The sequence below is a fragment of the Canis lupus genome, chromosome 16 (genome assembly GCF_048164855.1).
Source record: "Canis lupus baileyi chromosome 16, mCanLup2.hap1, whole genome shotgun sequence".
In the NCBI taxonomy this organism is placed as follows: Eukaryota; Metazoa; Chordata; class Mammalia; order Carnivora; family Canidae; genus Canis; species Canis lupus.
Genome location: NC_132853.1, coordinates 1,277,361 through 1,298,894, shown reverse-complemented (window position 1 = coordinate 1,298,894; position 21,534 = coordinate 1,277,361). Strand labels below are relative to the sequence as shown.

Sequence of the window (21,534 nt, the reverse complement as noted above, 5' to 3'; positions counted from 1 at the left end):
AGAGAGAGGCAGAGACATAGGCAGAGGGAGAAGCAGGCTCCATGCACCGGGAGCCTGATGTGGGATTCGATCCCGGGTCTCCAGGATCGCGCCCTGGGCCAAAGGCAGGCGCCAAACCGCTGCGCCACCCAGGGATCCCAAGGCTCCACCTCCTAATACTATCTCTTTGGAAATTAAATTTCACCACATGAATTTTGATGGAGACAAACTCAGAGCATAATATTTGCTAAGTACTAGAATGCTCATAGCAGGTTTGCTCATAACAGCTAAAATTGGAAAAGAACAAAGCAAAACCAAACATCTATAACAGCTAAATAGATTTTTTCAAGTAAGGTTTATTCATACAATGGAATACTCTCAGCAATTAAAAAACATGAAAACAAAAAAATGAATACGAGCTCCTGATACACTCCCAAAATAGATGAGCAAAAGAAGTCACATATAAACAAGTATATGCTGCATGACTATATGATTGCATTTAAATGTAGTTCAGGAAAAATCAAAACCAATGATAGGAAGGGAAGAGTTAGAATAACGGTTATTAAAGGGTGGAGAAGGGGTGGTTATGACTAGAATGAGACAGAAATAACTTTTTGGGGTGTTGGATATATTCTTCCTCTTAGTAGTAGTCACAGCAGTGTATTATATGTAAAATATGAGAGTTGTATGCTTCAAAATTGTGTATTTTAGCCTATGTAAATTATACCTTGCTGTGAAAATAAATTAAAAGAATTTTAAAGTAGTTTTTCCCTTAAAAAAAATTTCAGAACAAAATTTAAAATGCCAAGTACCATTCCTATACAATAATAACTATTATTTCCAGGAAGGCTGAAAAGAAAATCCAACTTATATTAAATAACGCTGCAGTGTAAAACAAAAAGCATTCACCAATATTATGATGGTTAAATAATTTGTATTTTCTGATCATCTACCAGCAATTTAAACAATTACACATCCCTGAGAAATCTTTTTAAGCCAGCTGCATAATAAAGTTTATTTTTTTTAAGATTTTATTTATTTATTTATTCATGATAAACATAGAGAGAGAGAGAGAGAGACAGGCAGAGAGAGAAGCAGGCTCCATGCAGGGAGCCCGACGTGCGACTCGATCCTCGGTCTCCAGGATCCCACCCTGGGCCAAAGGCAGGCGCCAAACCGCTGCGCCACCCAGGGATCCCCCATATTAAAGTTTAATGTGAAATAAAAACCACATGACACCAGCATATATAAAACATTAATCAAATATACTAGATTTTGTTACTAAAACGATCTTTTACACATCATATAACTACCAGGTTAAACACCATTTTCATGGAACCAGAAAACCAGGATACTTCATATCTTTAATTTATTTGTCTTGAAAAACTACACCAAAACCATTTAAGAAATAATTTTCAACCAAATGTTTCAGAGGACTGCATAAGAAGAACTGGAAAGACAGAGCTACAACTGAGAATCATGTATCCAAAATATAATCTGTCAGCAGTAGAAAAAAAGTTACACCCAAGTAGGTGTACCTTTGCTAGCTAGACCTATAGCTATGTCTCCATTCATACTACAAGTACAATGCTCTTCCATCCTTCCAGGGCTGGGGAGCTCTTTTCTGGAACTGGTCTTAAATGTTACATTACTGATAAAGACTCTCCTGTTCTCCCAGGCTGAATTAATCATTCCTTTGTTCTCACTGTGATTTCAGACCACCATATGACTTTTGTCTATTGTAATGACAAATCATTGCTTTGTGTTTCACCTCTGAGCTCTTGCACTGTGGTTGTAATGGACACTCAATAAATGCTGTTTGAATAATTATAGCAACTTGACAGAGGGAATCAGAATATTCTTGAAAGAAAAAAAAATCTGTCTACAAATAAAATGATGAGAAGAACACCAATATTTTGATCAAGTTAAGCTATTTTCTGATGAGAAAAGGTCAAATTTCATGTTCAAATGCTATTCTTCCCCTATAAGGGTTTTTTAAAGTAACAGTTTTATGGAGATACTATTCATCTAAGGTTTTAATAGAAATAGAAATAGAAATAGAAATAGAAATAGAAATAAAAGGTTTAATAGAAACCTACCTTTTCTCACACTGAGATATGCTTAAGTTTTATTTATTAAGGGTTCTGAGCAATTCATTCAGAACCTAGGTCTGGGACTGGAGAAACTGCTTTCCAAAGATAAATAATTTAAGAATGCGAGAAAACAAAAACTTAAAACCAATGAGATGGGCACAAAGGCACAAAGCATCATCTAATCTTGAAGAAAATTACTTTCAATTCTTGTATGCTGTACAAAGAATACTTCTGTTGCTTTGCTTGCAAAACCTTGAGGAATGCATGAACTTGAGGAGGGAGGAGATACTATAAAAAATAAGAATCTTCATTTCAGAGGAATGAACTCAAAGGGAATACACCTAAAGAGAATAAAATCATGTTTTTCCAATTGTAGAAAGTAGAACCAGACCTTACCTACAAAGAACACATTTCTGTAAAGTGTGAAAACAATTAAAATAAACAAAAGAAAGCTTTTCATACTGTATAGCATAAATGATCTGACCACAAATACAATCACATTCAAAACAGATTAGATACACAATAAATAGAGGCCATCCTTTGTCTCTGAGGTGAAGCCAATCAAGGAAGAAAACCTTTCTTCTCTTCTATGCCAACACTAGAAACAACTCTGGGCTGGAAGAGTATATAAAGGTTCTATTCTTATATTAGATAAAGGAATTATAAAAAGTTCCTTGAAATCAAATAGCCACAGTGATATTTTCTTAACAAATTTCTAAAATGATTAATGCTAAAGCTGAATTATCAGCCCCTTACCTTTGTAATGAGGATTCGGTATTTTTCTACTAGGTGATCATTGTTGTGACAACCTGCTAGTAGCTGCCAGACTTCTCCTCGCAGAGCTTCAGGAACACCACTTCTTACTAAGGATGACAACTGCTTCGGTCTCACACTTAAATTGAGATGCCTAAAAATAAAGCCATAATCTGTAAGTGGATTAAAGAAAGATTCTCTAAAGAGTGTTGTTATTTTTTAAAAAGATGTTATTTTTAAGTAATCTCTACACCCAACGTGGGGCTCAAACTGACAACCCTGAGATCAAGAGTCGCATGCTCCACTGACTGAGCCAGCCAGGCACTCCTAAACAGTGTTACTTTTTATGAAAACTAGACTAAATTATATGTACCTAATAAAGGTAACATACTAATAAAGAAAAAAAAATAAAGCTGTTGAATTAGATGTGGCCAAGATAACTAAATGATTGGGTGGAGGTAAGAATTGTGCAGTCCAACTGTTTCATAAATATCTTTAAATTATTGCTCTAATTTTTAAAAAAAATATTTATTTATTCATGAGAGACACACAGAGAGAGGCAGAGACATAGGCAGAGGGAGAAGCAGGCTTCATGCAGGAAGACTGACATGGAACTTGATCCCAGGACTCAGGGATCACGCTCTGAGCCATAGGCAGATGCTCAACCACTGAGCCACCCAAGCGTCCCTGCTCTAACTTTTTAAATAAAAATCAAAACTAGAAACTATATCTTCATGGTTGTGTCTTATGTAAGAAAAACAAAGCAAAATTCCAATTAGCACACACATAGTCAAAGATAAGGGCTTGGCCCTGCATCAAAATTCACAAGTGAAATGTGTATTTATACATTCTAAGTTAAAATAAATATTTAAAATAAATATAAAAATAAAGTTTTGAGTGGTTTTTAGGATACCTTGATTCAGGGAACATTTATGAATGACTATGATGGGTAAGAAAGTTTCTACTATAGCATTATAACATCAAAACAAATTATTAAATCTCTGAGCTTCATTTATCTAATCTATAAAATGGGGGCAAAAAACTTATCTTGAAATGTTGGTACCAATTTATAAAGTGCTTTGCATATAATCATATTTGATCTTCACAACCATCTGAGGTAGGTAGTATCTCCAGTTTTACAGAAAGAGAAAGAAGATCAGGGAAGGCAATTAAAGGACTCAGATAGTCCTCAACTCTAGGATCAATGAACGCTCTGCTCTGTTGGATATCCTGGCTGCTTTGTGTTTTGAAAGCCACCATTACTGAGTCAATAAAGCATGATCCTGACCTGGAAAGGCTTCTGTGAATATAAGATTTAAACAGAAGTTACTGATACAAAATGACTACTCTCAAAATACAAAAAGGACTCAGACCTTTCTCAAAATGTCCCCAGAATTCTGAAGAATAATGCACAGTACCATTAAAAATGGTTAATTCTGTGATGCTAGTACTCTAATGTGGTAGCTATTAAAAATTCAAAGATAGTTTTATCTTTACTTGGAAAAAAATTATATCAAAGTTGAAGGGTTAGGAGCAGAAAGAACAAAAAGCCTTTAAATGTAAAGACTGGTGCACTGTGGTCTGTGGGCCAAATCTGGCCCACGGCCTGCTTCTGTAAATCAACTTTTATTGAAACACAGCCTTTTAAAATCATTTATGTATTGTCTATGACTGCCTTTCCACTACAACAGCAGAGTTGGTAGTTGTGACAGAGACTACTGGGACACAAAGTCTAATATTTATGATCTCTATATATTTATGGCTAAGTATTAAGACCTGGCCCTTTAACAAATAAAAAACCCAATCCTAGGTTTATCTGCTAATCCTAGCTTAACTTTATATTAAAAATATAAATTAATATATTCTGAAAATAATTTTATGTCATTGATCGTATTAACTTTATCCACCCTCAACATACGATTTTATACCAACATTAGTTCTCTAATCCACTAAGAGTCACATAAAAATGAACTTGAAGAATTAGAGCTCAAAGGTATTATTACTAATACTGCCACTAAAATCTAATGTGGAATTAAATAAACCAACTTTAGGCTTAGACTTGACTGTGTTAAAAATTCTAGGTCTGTCATTTACTAACTAGAATTGCTGACTAAATCTCTGAGACTGTTTCCTTTTTTTTTTTTTAATTTTTTTATTGGAGTTCAATTTGCCAACATATAGCATAACACCCAGTGCTCATCCCGCCAAGTGCCCCCCCTCATTGCCCATCATTCAGTCACCCCAACCCCCCACTCACCTCCCCTTCCACTACCCCTTGTTCATTTCCCAGAGTTAGGTGTTCTGAGACCGTTTCCTCATCTTTATAAATGGATACTAGTTCATAAGGCTGTTATAAACAGCTTAGCACAATGCCTAGCATAGTAAATTCATTAATTCTTACTGTATTAGTAAAAAAACATTATTTTTAATTCACAGTAATCTTGAATGGTAATTTTAGAGACCTGTGTATTTTGTAAATGAAGAAATAGCTAAGAAGAGTTAAGTGACTTGCCCAAGACCATAGAGCTTAGAAGTAGGAGAAGTAGGTCTACTAGGCTCTAAAATTCCATGATATTGCAACGTCTCCTACCTACAGAACACATATAATAATGATGGGGAAAAAAGATGAAATGAATTAAAGAAGAGAAACAAACTATTATTATTTCTGAAGACATGACTCAAACTAGCAAAAAATAGTTTTAAACACCCTAAAGAAACATATAAACTCCATCAATGTATTTGAGGAAGTGAGAGACAAACATAATATCAATAAGTAAAGGAATAGAATAGAATAGAATAGAATAGAATAGAATAGAATAAATTGAATGAATAAGTGAATAAAATTTGGTAACAAAACAAATTCCAAGCAATTGTATAAAATGGTGGTGAGTTCATCTAATAAAATCTACAGTCGAAATGCTTTATCTAAATGATTTTAAATATACTATTATGTAATCATGTCAAGATTCAATTACATTTCTATTTTAGAGCAGAAGCCTTTTTATACAGATGAAATGCCTCCCAGCAGCAGTCTAAACATCCAAATTCACTGAACTGAAAATATAATTGTGATGAGAGCATCAGCAGGTTTGTCTCCTGACTGCTAAGGGAATATCAAAAATAAATGAGAACTGTATCAGGGTGGGGGGAGCTTTTGCAGAGTTCATTTATTAAAACCACTTGTGTAAAGACAAACCATGCTTTGGTTTGCATTCTCCTCCTGTACACATTTGACATTTCCCAATGTGGAGCACGTTTCACCAAAGTGTAAAGCACTGTGAGAATGCTAGAAGCAGATGCATGCCCGTTTGTAGTTCTATCCCTTAAGGACATGAAAGATTTTTAAATGCTGAAACAGTTTTCTAACAATAGAATGAAAGGCTTCAACAGTTAAATTTTCTGAGAAAAATCAGACCCCAAAGTAACAAGCCCATGGGCAACTTATATAACCCTAACAATCAGAAAGTCAGAAATAGAGAAGTGCTCAGATCACTTCCAAGCTCCACCTCACCCCCTGCTCCAGCATATACTAGCATCCTAGAGAAAGGAAAAAGGAAACTACATAAATGTCTCACCAACCTGACTTACCAGAGTCTCTCTGGTTTCATTAGTAAATACCTGAAGGTAGTATATCCTTTCTAGATAGTCTATAGGTTAGTGCTTCTTAACATTGTTGTCAAGCTATCTCTTGAGCTGAGAATTTCTCTCAAGAAGAACTTTCCTGAGTTTTACAAGTATCAGTAGGAAAAGTAATTGTTAGAGTAGTCCATATACTACTAGCTACTACTATACTACTAGAGTAGTCAATATACTAGCATGTTCCTAACACTCTGCTCCATCACTTTGGTACATAACACAGATAAGGAAAAAATCCCACCTGATGTCTCTACAGTGGCTCTATGCATTGTGTGAGCATCCACCAAACTTCCCTGATTATTGTGTACTGTCTTGTTGCATATATCTTAATCAGTCAGTAGTTCCTAACTGCATCAATAAAAAGGAGCTCTTCCCCAATTTATTCTCTCCATATGTTCCATGTTTGAATTAATACTTTCTGCAGCAACGAGAATTTATTAGGTTTCTGAAATTCTGAAAGGTGATTTCAGATATTTACTACTTATCTTTATAAACCTCTAAGAACAGAAAAATTCTAGAACACAAACCTCATATTTTGCTTTTTATAATAGGTTCCAAAATTGAATATTGTAATTAGGGCAAGATACCCTACCCATAAAATGAGAATTAGAGATGAAAAGGAGAACTCTTCTAACTTACCATTTTGACAGCAGTTCTCCCCATGTTTCAAGAATTTTTCCTGCACATTCTTTGGATACATCACCAAATCCACTCAAGAGAGGTTCATCATTATCTTTAATAAACAAAAAACACAAAAAAGGATAACAGAAGTGGCTATGCTAGCCAGAAGAATGGATGAAAACATAATAGTCAAATTTGAAAGATTTTACTGGGAGCATTAAGTCATAATTTCTAGTTCTCTCTTTTAGCAGACAGATATAAATACAAAGAAAATAAATATGGTCCTAGGTAGAATGTTGCTGTAATCTCTGTCTTTCACTTTCCATAGAGTCCACATTATGTCAACTGCAGTAGAAAGATTTTTATTATAAAATGATAGGACTCAAAATATGGTATCTTCTTTTTCCTTTTCAAAAGCAAACAGCTTTATCCATGAAAATATATAGCAGTCTGGTTTACAAGAGTTAAAAAAAAAAATTACAAACCACTTAAGTGTCCAACAATAGAAGAGCAGCAAAAGGAGGCTGAATAACTTATGATACATGATACATGTTTAAAATGTAAATACATATGACACCTGTTTACATTAAGTCTGGCAAAATGCCACACAAAAAAATATCAGGAGCTAATAAATCTTATGATCAAAATAGACTAGAATAAATTATGCTAAGACATTAATGTCTTAACAAATATAGTCTCTGAGTGATGGAGCTATGATTTCTTTCCCTCCTCCTTTATGTTTTTAGGACTTTAAATTTTCTACAGTGGCATACATTAATTTAAAACACAAAGCATAAAAAGATTAAAAAAGACCAAAATAGGTCATTTCAAATTTAACTCTAATAATTAAGAAAAGTAAATTCAAATAAGAATTTAAAGATTGTAAGATATGAAGACAGTGAAAAAAGTGACACTGATAAAGGCCTGTGAGAGGAATTTAAAAGTGCAATGAAAGAGGAAACATGGGCTAAGATATTTACATAGTCAATCCTCTTTTGCTGGACATTTGGGGAGTTTTCAATTTTCTGTTACAAATAGTATCACGATGAACGTAACTCTTGTTTTCATTGGGTATATGCCCAGAAGTGGACTTCCTGGGATAAAAAAAGTGCATACTTTTAAGGATTGTGAAACTTACTGACAAATTGCCTTCCAGAACAGTTCTACAATTTATTTCCACTACTAGGGAACAATAGTACTTATTTCCAAGTGTTCTCACCAATTCTGTTTCTAAGTTTTTTGGCTTAATCTGCCTAAACAAAGTTTGAATCTTAGTGCTTTTAATGATTACAGCATGAATTTGCATCTCTACTAGCGATAACTCAGAAATCCATTATACTTATTACTTCTTTACATTATAATACCTTTGACATTAGTATCAGTTTTGATGGTGAGATAGGGAAGACACAGACCGAATATAAGTGAGACCTCTTTGAGAACAAATGGGAGATAGGATAAATAAAGAAAAGAGAAAGGCTCAACGGCAAGAAGATAAACTTTCCCAAATTCACTATTTTGCCAAAATTGGCAAATGCTGATTTGAATTACTGATGCCTCAAGTAATTCTCTACTCATTCAAATATCAATACAACAACTCTTTGGGGGAACAACAGCTATAAAAAATGTACTAGAGATGACAATTCCTTTAAAGAGATCAGGAAGACCTGTCTTATCAAATTTTCTTTCACTGTTTTGGATGCCTTCAACATATCTTGACAGTAGTAATTTGAAATATGTATTTAGAACTCCATGTACCTAAGGCAAGGGTGGGTTAGAAGGGAGCAGGCAGCCTCAGTTTCAGAATATTGTTTTTGAACACCTCCCCTATATACTTGCTGGCTTCCTGCCCTGGGAACACAAATGTCCTATGTATAAGGAACCTCTCTAGAGGACTATAACTACCTCTTTCTAGGGAGTAAACACATGACAATAGGATGAGTCTATACTAGGTTAGAGAATTAAAAGATGGATGGCTGCACAGCTTTCTTCAGCCCCATGTTCTTGTCGTTAGCCCTTCACTATGGGGATGGATTGCAGGGTGGGGTAACCCATCACACCAGTATTTCCTGAGCATCACAATACCAGGAATTGTGTTATACACTAAAGAACCAATGTGGGCAAAAAAAACCCACTTTCGTCCTTTACAGAATTTGTGTTCTTGTGTTCCCTAACTCTCCCATGGTCTGCTTTTGGTCCTTATCTCTCCTGGTTAACAACTATTACTAGAGGCCCTCTGAACTCCACTGAAAAATGTATGCCTGCTATAGATTAGAACTAGATGTCAGTCCTGATGTTATGCCTCAATTGGGTCCAAATTTCTTTGTAACTGGCAGATGTTCTTTAAAATCTGCAGCATTCAGATTCAGCATTTGACCATTCTCTGGTTTCATAAAAATAGTATGTTTTTCAGTTTATGGTGGGATTATTTTTTTACTACTGAGTTTAAAAGAGAAAAGTTCTCTATTAGTTGCTCTTCCATCTTTAGCAGTGTTGACTTAGAAGGTAAACTGCAAGTCTCAAGACTACATGTTACAGAGGAGACAATCTCAAACAGTGTCCACTTTTCCCAACTTTAACACGTGGCTTAAATTGGCTTTGACGGAAGATTTTAAATTTTATCTCTAACTTCTCCCAAAATGCATATGCTTTCTTTGCACTTCAAAATGCTTTATGTGAACTAAATACACCAAGACAATTACAGAATAGAGCTCAGACCACTAACTCTCAGAACTGGATAAAGATTCTCCTTGCCAATTTCTAGCTGTGTGACCTTGGGCAAATTCACTTTTCTGAGATTTCATTTCCTTATGTGCAAAATAAGGATAATATTAAATCTTGTTTTTTCAGAATGTTTGTGAGGATTATATAAACAAAGTATTACTTTACTTTTGAAAAAAAGTACGGGCCCACCACATATTAAGCTTCAACAAGTGGCCATTAATATTAGTCATTGGAAAAATGAAAATTACAGGAACAATGGGAATTGGAAAGTCAGGGCCTGCTCTAACTTGAAAAAAAGCACATATAGTCATGAGTATTTCTTTTAACTCAGTCATTCTTGCCACCTCTAGGCCTTTGTTAATGCAATTTCTTAGCCAGAAGTGCCCAAGCCCACCCATTTATCCCTGCTGAATTCTCTTTGCACTTTAAAAGTCATACCTCAAAAACTACTCTTCCTGATGCCCCACCACCCCTCCCGACAATGACAAATGGATTCTCCTCTATGAATTTCCAGAACACTTTCTGTGAACTCCACATAGACATGTGCTTCATATGACCTTCTATCACAATCAACTGTTTTCCTCTTTATAAAAATTAAAAGTCCTCATACAAAATTATAGGTTAGTAAATGCCTCCCAAACTTTTGCTTTTCCTGTGCTCCTACCTTCCTTCCACTTCTACATAATAGCTTTTAACAGAGATTGACAGGTTAATTAGCGGATATAACCTTAAAAAAGGGGGGGGGGGGAGAAAAAACTTGTTGATTCCTAATGTTTATAAGTGTGAAAATCCAATATTATATAAACAAATTTGTATATTTAAATACACATATTTTGCGTCATGTGAGGAAGCCACATTTTGGCAAGTGAAATTGTCCCTGAAAAAAGAATCAGTTGAAATGGGAACATTTATTTAGGTGAAAGCTATGTCAATTTTGCTCTAAAAATGTGCTAATACACTAAGCTAGCATAGCCTGATCTTTAAAAAAGCACTACTTATAAATCTCATTTTTTCCAACTTGACTACAATTATCTTACAGAAGGCCCTGTGCTCATCATTTCTGAATCTCCCCTGGTCCTTTGCATACAGTACATGCTCATAACTATTTATTGAAGATTTCCAAATGATATGTCAAATTATCAATTCCCTGATAAAATTATAATGATGTGCATGGTGTACCACCCCATAATAGAAATCAATCTCTCCCTACAATTTACCTTCCTCTTCATCATCTTCTGGAGGAGAAGGTATCATTGAACTCTGAGACCCAGACTGTGGCAGGCGAATTGAGGGAGTGGCAGTAGTTTTCCTCCTCTCTCTCTCTGATTCACTTTCCAAGCACACAACTTCATATAAAGTGTCAGTATTGTTCTTTCTCTCCTTCTGCTTTATCTTGAAGATGAAAAAATATTATTTACTAAGTGGTACAATTATTTTTTAATAGACATGACACTTCTGAGTTCATACAGGATATGAGAATAAAAAGGTCTTACTTTGAAAGTCTACACTAAAAATAACCTTTTCTAAATAGAAAAATATACATTTAGATTTAAAAACCCATAGGAGGGGATCCCTGAGTGGCTCAGCGGTTTGGCCCCTGCCTTCGGCCCAGTGCTTGATCCTGAAGACCTGGGATCAAGTCCCACATGGGGCTCCCAGCGTGGAGCCTGCTTCTCCCTCTGCCTGTGTCTCTGCCTCTCTGTGTGTGTGTGTGTGTGTCTCTCATCAATAAATGGAATCTTTAAAAAAATATGTTAAAAAAATAAAATAAAATCCCATAGGAAAACAGGTTAGCAGGACTCTAATTCTGTAGTTTTATTGTCTTCAGGCTATATTATCATACATGATAGCAGCTACCAATACTTAGTGCTAACTGTCTATAGCTTCCTAATTATTTTAAGGCTTCCTAGGTTTCCTACAAGAAACTATCCATGAAAAAATATTTGTTTTTGTTTTTTAGTTTTATTTTTAGAGAGGGGGAGAGAATGTGGAGAGGTAGAAAGAGAAGGAGAATCTTAGGCAGGCTCCATGCCCAGTGCTGAGCCCAACAAAGAGCTCGATCCCACAACACTGAGATCATATAACCTGAGCTGAAATCGAGATTAAGTCACTTAACTGAATGAGCCACCCAGGAGCTCTGAAAAAAGGTTTTAAAATATTCTAACACAAAGTTTCGGACTAGGAGAGTCCTTTTATTTCCATGCTTCTTCCCACTCCTTTAGCTTAATTAAAGCAGTGTAGAGAACTTTTCTTCAACTGAAAGCCACAACTGGGGGGGTGGGGGTGGCAGAAAAGAGATTAATGAAATTCACAAATATTCTGTATCTCAAACTGGTTTGTATTTTGAGGCAAACATATAGTAGTTTGAACTAATCTAAATTAAAAATTAAGGACTGAGAGTATAAAATTTTCCAGTACTAAATTTAATTAATATTACACATTATAGCCAGTTTAAGGAGAAGGAGGGGAGGAAAAAGTGAAACACAAAGCTAGAAAAAAGGCAGAACTGTAGGAAAAGATACAAAGACAACTAGAAAGGTAGCTACATCAATGAGAAGAAATATGTACAAGTGTAAAGTAAAAATACAGAAAGAGGAGGATTAAAAGGTTCACTAGGTACAGAAATATCAGGCAGAGCATATTTTATCATCTGAGTGTTCATGCAGGTTAAAAAAAAAATCATCCCAATCCTAGAACACCAAGTTAGTAGCAATGTCCTTTCAATATCATCCTGAGACACTGCTTAATATAGGAGTCAGTAAACCTTTCTGTAAAGGGCCCATAATAAGTATTTTAGGCTCCGTGGGCCACTAGTCTGTCACAACTACTAAATTCTGTCATGATGGTGCAAAAACACCCACAGACACTACCTAAGTGAGTATAGCTATATTCTAAAGAACAAAGACCAGGCCAGATTTGACCCACATACTCTAGTTTGCCAACTTTAACATGTCCACCTAAGGATTAATTTTCTAGATGAATAAACGATTTTGACTGACTTACTATTAATTATAGACCCAGACCCTATGAAGTTATGTATTAACCCATAGATTGGTGTCCAGTAGAATAGGCAAATGATTTCTGTCTGGTAGAAAAGATAACCCAAAGTTATCTATAAAACATTAGCCAGTTTTATTTCTGATCTAGCAATCTTATTCTAATGTTTTTTTTTTAAAGATTTTATTTATTCACGAGAATATACAGAGAGAGAGAGAGAGAGAGAGAGAGAGAGAGAGAGAGAGGCAGAGACACAGGCAGAGGGAGAAGCAGGGTCCATGCAGGGAGCCTGGCGCGGTACTTGATCCTGGGTCTCCAGGATCACGCCCTGGGCCTAAGGTGGCGCTAAACTGCTGAGCCACCCGGGCTGCCCATTGTTGTTGTTGTTGTTGTTGTTGTTTTTAAAGAAGGACTACATAAACTCAAGCTCCTCAAATACGTAGAGTCAGTTTTACTGTCTTACTGGCTCCCTCATTACTTAATGAATTGAATTAAAATCTATGACATTTGTTCATTCTAAATTTATAACTGTGATTATAACTTTTAGTTATTTTTTTAAAAGATTTATTTATTTATTTATGATAGACATAGAGAGAGAGAGAGAGAGAGAGAGAGAGAGAGAGGCAGAGACACAGGCAGAGGGAGAAGCAGGCTCCATGCTGGGAGCCCGACGTGGGACTCGATCCCGGGACTCCAGCATCGCACCCTGGGCCAAAGGCAGGTGCTAAACCGCTGAGCCACCCAGGGATCCCCTAACTTTTAGTTATTTTTATTTACTTTAAAGATTTATTTATTCATGGGACGCCTGGGTGGCTCAGCAGTTGGGCACCTGCCTTCGGCTCCATTGTGATGCCAGGATCTGGGATCAAGTCCTGAATCGGGCTCCCTGCAAGGGGCCTGCTTCTCCCTCTGCCTATGTCTCTGACTCTCTCTCTCAGTTTGTGTCTCTCGTGATTAAATAAATAAATCTTTTAAAAAAAAGATTTATTCATGAGAGACACAGAGAGAGACAGAAACACAGGCAGAGGGAGAAGCAGTAAGAGAGAGGTGCTCTGTGAGGAGCCTGATGCAGGACTCGATCCCAGGACCCTGGGATCACACCCTGAGCCAAAAGCAGACACTCAACCACTGAGCCACCCAGGTACCCCAATTTTTAATTTTAAATATAATACTTTGACAGGGAGTAAGATTTTCTTTTATTCATTTGTTACAAATTACTATCTGAAACAATAACCATCTAAAAGAGTTCGAAGAACAATAGCTCTCTACTTAAAAAAAAGAATTTCTCAGAGACTATATAAATGTCACTCATAAACACTGCAGTTTACCTAGAAACTCTTCTGTGAATCAGAATGACCAGATCAACACTGCCTTTTGAAGTCAGATAAACACAGAGCCATGAACTGAACTGTGCTTAGAAGTCAAGAACTCCAGCTATTAAAGATATACATTGAGGGGCACCTGCGTGGTTCAGTTGGTTGGGCATCTGCCATCAGCTCGGGTCCCAATCTCAGGGTCCTGGGATCAAGCTCCATGTTAGGCTCCCTGCTCGGCAGGGAGCCTACTTCTCCCTCTACTTCTCCTCTCTATTCATGCTCTCTCTCCTTCTCAAATAAATAAAATCTTTTAAAAAATAATATACATTGTTGAATCTAGGAAATAGTACATGGGGGTTGATTATACCATTATTTTTATTTCTGTGTATGTCTGAATTTCCTGTAATAAAAAACTTGAGAAAAAGCACTCTTGAGGGGCACCTCGGTGGCTCAGTGGTTGAATGTCTGCCTTTGGTTCAGGTTGTGATCCTGGGGACCTGGTATCAAGTCCCACATCAGGCTCCCATGTTTATGACTAACCATCATAAAGATGTCAATTCTCCTTAGTAAAATAACAGCCAATTTTTTTCTATAGCTACAGAAGTTGAATCTAAAGTTTACATGAAAAATAAAAATATACAGCAAAATCCACAAAAAGAACTGGAGAGGGAAGGTAGCTGTATCAGGTATCAAATCATATTATAAAGTCTACATAATTAAATTTGATATTGGTGCATGAGTAACCTAAAAACCCATGAAAGAGAATATAAAAAGCTGAATGAAGTCCAAAGACACAAGAAAATGTGATATTTAAGTGACATCTCAAATCACAGGGAAAAGTTAGACTATTCAAAGAATGGTTTTGGGACAAGTACAAAGCCATTTGGAAAAAGATTAAATCAGACCCATACCATATACCATATGCTAGAATATAACACTAATGAATCAGCAATTTAAAAGCAGAAAAACGAAACCATGTAATAAAAGAAAATGTGTAAATTTCTTTATTACTGGGTGTAAGGAAAGCATTTCTGACTCAAAATCCAGAAGCTTTAAAGGGAAAAACTTGATGAAAAAACATGACAAGGGACAAACCTGGAGAAATATTTACAATTTATATCTCAAAGGGTTAGTCTCTTAAATACAGAAAGAGCTTCTAAAATCTAAAAGGAAAAAGGTCAAAACCAAAAAGCCAAAAATATGAAGAGAACAGTTCACAGAAAAGGAAAGTAAAATTACCCTTAAACATATGAAAAAAAAATTTTTTTCATTCATCAAAGGATAAATTAAGACTACCATCAGATCCTTAAGTTTGACAACATACTCTTGACAAGTTTGTGTAGAAACAGGTACTCTCATATCCTCTACGATTACACTGAGAGAAAATTTGGCAAATATAACAAAATTATATATGCAAAATTACCTCATGTATCGAGGAGTCTACTAATAAAAATTTACTCTAAGATGCACTTTCATTAAATTAAAACAATGTACACACAAGGTTCTATATTGCAAAATTATTTCAACAGCAAATGACTGAAAAAAATTCAAAAATACATCAACAGAAGACAATTAAAAAATCATAAATCGTGACTCATCCAAATAGAAAGTACTATGTAGCCATTAAGAATGAGAAAGATCTCTATGAACTGATGTGAAAAAATGATCTACAGGGCAGCCCCGGTGGCTCAGCGGTTTAGTGCCGCCTTCGGCCTGGGATGTGGTCCTGGAGTCCCGGGATCAAGTCCCACGTCGGTCTCCCTGCATGGAGCCTGCTTCTCCCTCTGCCTCTCTCTCTCTCTGTGTGGGCCTCTCATGGATAAATAAATAAAAATCTTAAAAAAAAAATGATCTACAGGAAGTTAAAAAAGCAAAGTACCAGACAGTACATAGGCTAGTTTGTATTTTAAAAGAGAATTAAAAAAATATAGGAGTATTTTCCTATTTTCAAAAAAAGAAACATTGTTTTTTTGTTTTTGTTGTTGTTGTTTTTCTTTTTGGGAAACCAGAAACCACTAATAATGGTTACCTATGGGTGGAGAAACATGAATGAAAGTTAAGACTTCTGAGTACATTTTTACATAATCTTGACTTTTATACCATTATACATATTTTAAATATTCAAAAAATAAACAAAAAGAAAAAAAGACCCAAAGGCCCCGAGTTGAAAATATGGAAACAAATGAACCTATGTGTCAAATGGTAACATAAATATATGAAAAAACATTTTTTCCAGTTAACTTTTGAACACAGTACTCATTTTATATATTAGAACATGTTCAAAGAGGAAAAAAAGCTGCATAAACTCCACTCAGTAGTTTATTAATTACAATACTGACTTTTTTGAAATATCAACAAATGGGAATTTGAAACTGTACAGATTTAAATAATTTCATATTATATACATCTGTTTTTATGTTATACCTAGGTATTACAGTTACATAAGTAAATGTTTCTCCCAAAATTTAAGCATCTATACAAAGTTCAGAATATACTAAATATTCTGGAACCTTTTCATTTAGATGTTTACATACTGACTTTTATATACTGACATTAAAATATGGTCTTATTTCAAATTGAAAGAAGCTTGTACATTGTAAGCTGTACACAAATTGCAGTGTGGCATCATCTATATTTTAGAAATGGTGCAAGTTTATTAATGAATGCTTAATTACCCTATCAGTAATTGTATTAATGTATGTTTGTTCTCACTGAAATTTTACGTAATTAAAATCTGTATTTCAAAAACAAATATAATAGTGCCTTTTCTTAACATTTACTATTTTATAAAGATTTTGTTATAGATTTGCTAGGATCAATAAAATAAAATTCGTATTAAGGGTGTTTCCTGCAATACTGTTATTTTTTAATTATTTGATAAAGTAGGATAAAGCAAATAAATACATTACAATTACTGTCTTTAAGTTAGTGAATATTAGAAACATATAAATGTAAAAGAAAAGAAGAAAGCTCTGTAACGTGACCTTACTATTGAAAATATGTGGGGGGACCTGGGTGGGTTAGTGGTTGAGCCTTTGGCTCAGGTTGTGATCCTGGGGTCCTGGGATCAAGTCCCACATCAGGCTCCTTGCAAGGAGCCTGTTTCTCTCTCTGCCTATGTCTCTGCCTCTTTCTCTGTGTCTCTCATGAATAAATAAATAAAATCTTGGGGATCCCTGGGTGGCGCAGCGGTTTGGCACCTGCCTTTGGCCCAGGGCGCGATCCTGGAGACCTGGGATCAAATCCCACGTCGGGCTCCCGGTGCATGGAGCCTGCTTCTCCCTCTGCCTATGTCTCTGCCTCTCTCTCTCTCTCTCTCTGACTATCATAAATAAATAAAAATAAAAAAAAAATAGTGTCTTCTTTGGAATCCAATAGAGCTTCATCCTCTTTAAAAAAATAAAATAAAATAAAATCTTAAAAAAAATAAAAGAAAGAAAGAAAATATGTGAATGAACTCAAATAATTCAGGGAAGGATCATCAATGCTAAAGGATGCTAAAACCATTAGAAAGTTGTTGAGGGTATTTGGAAGTTGCCAAAGAACCACCCCAAATATTATTTGTTAAATGCAAAGAGAAACTACTTTTACAAAGGAGAAATCCAGTGATCACCACCTTAACCTAGTGATCACACCTTCCAGGAACAGCGGAATATGATGATATCATGTGCCTCCTGATTTAGCAGATGAAGGTCTCCAATACAGAAAACATTTCCATATTTTTTACCTTGAGAGATAGAGTAGTATAGCACATGTGTGCATGCCTGTGTACACACATGTACGTGCACGCACACATAAAAACACACCCCAAAGAGAAGAGGTTCAGGTCTAGTATGGTCATACTAATAACTTGTCTATATGATGTTGGTCGCATACTTAGTTTTACACACATCAGCTTCATCTATAAAAAAATTTCATCAAAGATTTTAAGACACCTATGGTCTTTGGCAATAAAATTATATAATTCTATAGTTTTAAGAATGCTTAGCCAGACTTAAATTCATTTTATGTTACTGTTGGAAAACCTCGTCTTCAGATCAGTTTCTTCCTCTTTTAGTAAATGATATTTAAATATTTAAAACCAAGAAAATGATCATTATTCATCTGTTAATTTTTTTTTAAAGTAGGCTACATGCCCAGTGCAGAACCCAATGTGAGGCTTAAACTTATGGTTCTGAGATCAAGATCTGAGCTGAGACCAAAAATCAGATGTTTAACCACTAAGCCACCCAGGTAACCCTTTCTCCACTAATTTTAAGTTTCTTCTCTAATATGATGCCATTGTAATGTAATAATCCGCACAGTTGGGAAGGCTTCCAGGCTAAAGAGTTGTTACTGAGTCATCAGATAATTTTAGTGATAGGAGAAAGAATCAAATTTTCAACATGTATTAAAAAAATTTCCGTAATTATTCTTCCATACTGACAGCAATAAACAGAAACTGTATGCTGTATATTTAATGAACTTGGTTCACAGCATTGTTTCCTTTTTCAGTCTAATGAGAACTGCAAAAAGGGTTACAATTTTAAATTCTCCTTAACTTAAATAAATCCTAAAAGTCCTCTTACAGGGCAGCCCTGGTGGCTCAGCGGTTTAGCGCCGCCTTCAGCCCAGGGTGTGATCCTGGAGACCCAAGATCAAGTCCCGCATCAGGTTCCCTGCATGGAGCCTGCTTCTCTCTCTGCCTGTGTCTCTGTGTCTCTCATAAATAAATAAAATCTTTAAAAAAAAAATCCTCTTACAGAAAGACAAAGAGAGGATGTTTCCTCAATCCTGACTGAGAACTCTTAGAAGGCTCAGGTGCATATCTTGTTCACACAACATTCCATAATATCTATTTTACATCTTTGGATCTATAAAATGAAAATTCTATCCTTACTAGTCACTATAAAAAATTATATAAGACAGAAAAAGCAAAGTAGCTAGTACACTGGTGGCCACAGTAGGCTCTTAACCACTGTAGCTATTACTTTTTAATGCCAGGAACTATAGAAGGGAATGAACTTAGTTTATTATGTTACAAGAAAAGAGATTAACAGTGCTCTAAGTGCACTGAGACAGCAACAAGTTGCTCAAATTCTTCACTCTGTCTCTTCTTTCTCATTCTCTACCCCTCACAAAACTCCTCCCCCCAAAAAAAATAAGACTTATCCAAATAAGGAGAAAAATGAAAGATTATTCTGAGGAATTCCTTTGCCCTCCTCCTAGCTTCCACATATAAACTTCTGCTTTTTACAAAGAAAATACTGACAACTCAGCCTGTTTAGCTTTTAAACTTAAAAGAGTCTAGGGTAGTCTGTCAGGCCAGGTCTCAGGTATATGTGTTTCTGGCTCCTTTACCCTGTCAAGTCATTTATTAGCTTACTTACATTCTTGTAGACCAAACCACTTAAGTAATATTCCTATAAACTCATGCAGTCTATGAATACAAGGTTGTATAAGACCTCAAGGGAAAAGCAGTATCAGAGGAATCTTATTTATGTTCACTAAGATTAAAGAGACAGAACTCTAATTAAAGAGAATGTTTTCTGACATACAAATTTGTACTAAAATGATTATAGCATTAATTTCTATTTATCATCTCTTACTCTAGACAACTTAAGAGTCATCCATACTCCCTAAACTTTTTTTTGTTTAATATTTTATTTATTTATTTATTCATGAGAGACACACAGAGAGAAAAACAGGCAGAGACACAGGCAGAGGGAGAAGCAGGCTCCACGCAGGAAGCCCGACGTGGGACTTGATCCCGGGTCTCCAGGATCACACCCCAGGCTGCAGGCAGGAGCTAAACCGCTGAGCCATCCAGGGATCCCCCTCCCTAAACTTTTAAAATGATACCTGTAAACTGATTTTTCTTTCTGAAGTGTTGTTCTTCTGGGGCTGATCCAATGATAGTCAATCTTGTCCTATTTCATGCCTTAGTTGTTTTTTTTTTTTTTTTTTAAGTAGGCTCCACACCTAGTGTGGAGCCCAACACGGGGAATGAATTCAGGACCCCAAGATCAAGACCTGAGATCAAGAACTGAATGCCCAAATGACTGAGCCACCCGGGTGCCCCATGGACATAATACCTTTTACTCCTCCTCTGTCCCACTAAGGTTCCACAGTCCCTCTCAATAACCGTTAAAATGAATAACATATCATATGCCAAGTATGTTATACAGTTTCTTACTTAATGTCACAATAACACTATGAGGAATCTTCAATCACTGCCATTTTACAGATGAGTAAACAGGCTCAAAGAGTTGATGGTACTTGCTAGTCAGTGGTAAAATCTGATACACTCTGATTCCAAAGTCAACTCTTTTTTCCTTAATTTTATTTATTTATTCATGAGAGACACAAAGAGAGAGGTAGAGACACAGGCAGAGGGAGAAGCAGGCTCCATGCAGGGAGCCTGATGCGGGACTCAATCCCCAGACTGGGATCACATCCTGAACCAAAGGCAGACGCTCAACTGCTGAGCCACCCAGGTGTCCAGAGAACTACTATGTTTTAGATGCTTAGGATAAATCAGTGAACAAGGCACATCTGGAATACTGAGTTAGTAGAGGTTTCTAACAGGGAAAACACATAATAAGCAAGATAAAATTAAGTACATTATGTGGTATACTGGAAGTTAAAAGCTTTGTAAAAAATTCAAAAAATATATACCGGGGCAGGGGTGGGGGTGATTGGCAGCATCACTGAAGAGTAGACAAACTGCAGTGTTAAATGTGGCAGTCAGGCTCAGATTGACATCTGAGCACAAACTTAAAGAAGATGAGGACTTGAAGGAGGTGAATAATAGCAAACGGGAAATGGGAAGAGCATTCAAGGCAGAAAAAACAGTTAATAGCAAAAGCCCCAAGAGCATTGTTAGAGCAGAAGCAGTAAGGAAAAAAAGCAGTAGAGAGAAATTAGTTAATGATAATAATAGGCAGGGCAGCCCGGGTGGCTTAGTGGGTTAGCGCCACCTTTGGCCTGGTGTGTGATCCCAGAGACCAGAAATCAAGTCCCACGTCGGGCTCCCTGCATGGAGCCTGCTTCTCTCTGTTTCTTTCTCTCTCTCTCTGTCTCTCATTAATAAATAAACAAATAAACTTAAAAAAAAAAAGATATAATAGGCAGTAACCACATAAACATCAGAAACCAATGAAAGGACTCTGGCTTTTATAGAGTAGAGTTGGTTTAAAGGGTTGTGAGCAGTAAAGTGATCTGACTTGATCTTAGGCTGCTGTGTTGAGAATATATGAAGAGGAGGGGCACCTGTGTGGCTCAGTCGATTAAGTAGCTGCTTTCTGCTTTCCCTCTCTCCAGCTTGTACTCTAAAAAGTAAAAATCTTACAAAAGAGAGAGAGAGAGAGAGGGCAGCCTGGGTGGCTCAGCAGTTTGGCACTGCCTTCGGCCCAAGGCCTGATCCTGGAGACCTGGGA

General features: G+C 36.1%; 1 protein-coding gene across 11 annotated transcripts in view; it reads right to left on the bottom strand.

Annotated features, from left to right (window-relative positions):
* RABGAP1 (RAB GTPase activating protein 1) overlaps positions 1 to 21,534 on the bottom strand; it is a 168,426-nt gene that overhangs the window by 85,149 nt on the left and 61,743 nt on the right. For all 11 annotated transcript variants that reach the window (XR_012008249.1, XR_012008250.1, XR_012008251.1 and 8 more), the window contains 3 exons: positions 11,021 to 11,195; positions 7,101 to 7,194; positions 2,829 to 2,979 (listed from right to left, as the gene is read on the bottom strand). Coding sequence is in view for 8 of the 11 variants with exons in the window: in XM_072777808.1 (XP_072633909.1) it covers positions 2,829 to 2,979; positions 7,101 to 7,194; positions 11,021 to 11,195 (420 nt within the window). In the remaining 3 variants the exon portion in view is untranslated. The remainder of the gene's footprint in view (positions 1 to 2,828; positions 2,980 to 7,100; positions 7,195 to 11,020; positions 11,196 to 21,534) is intronic.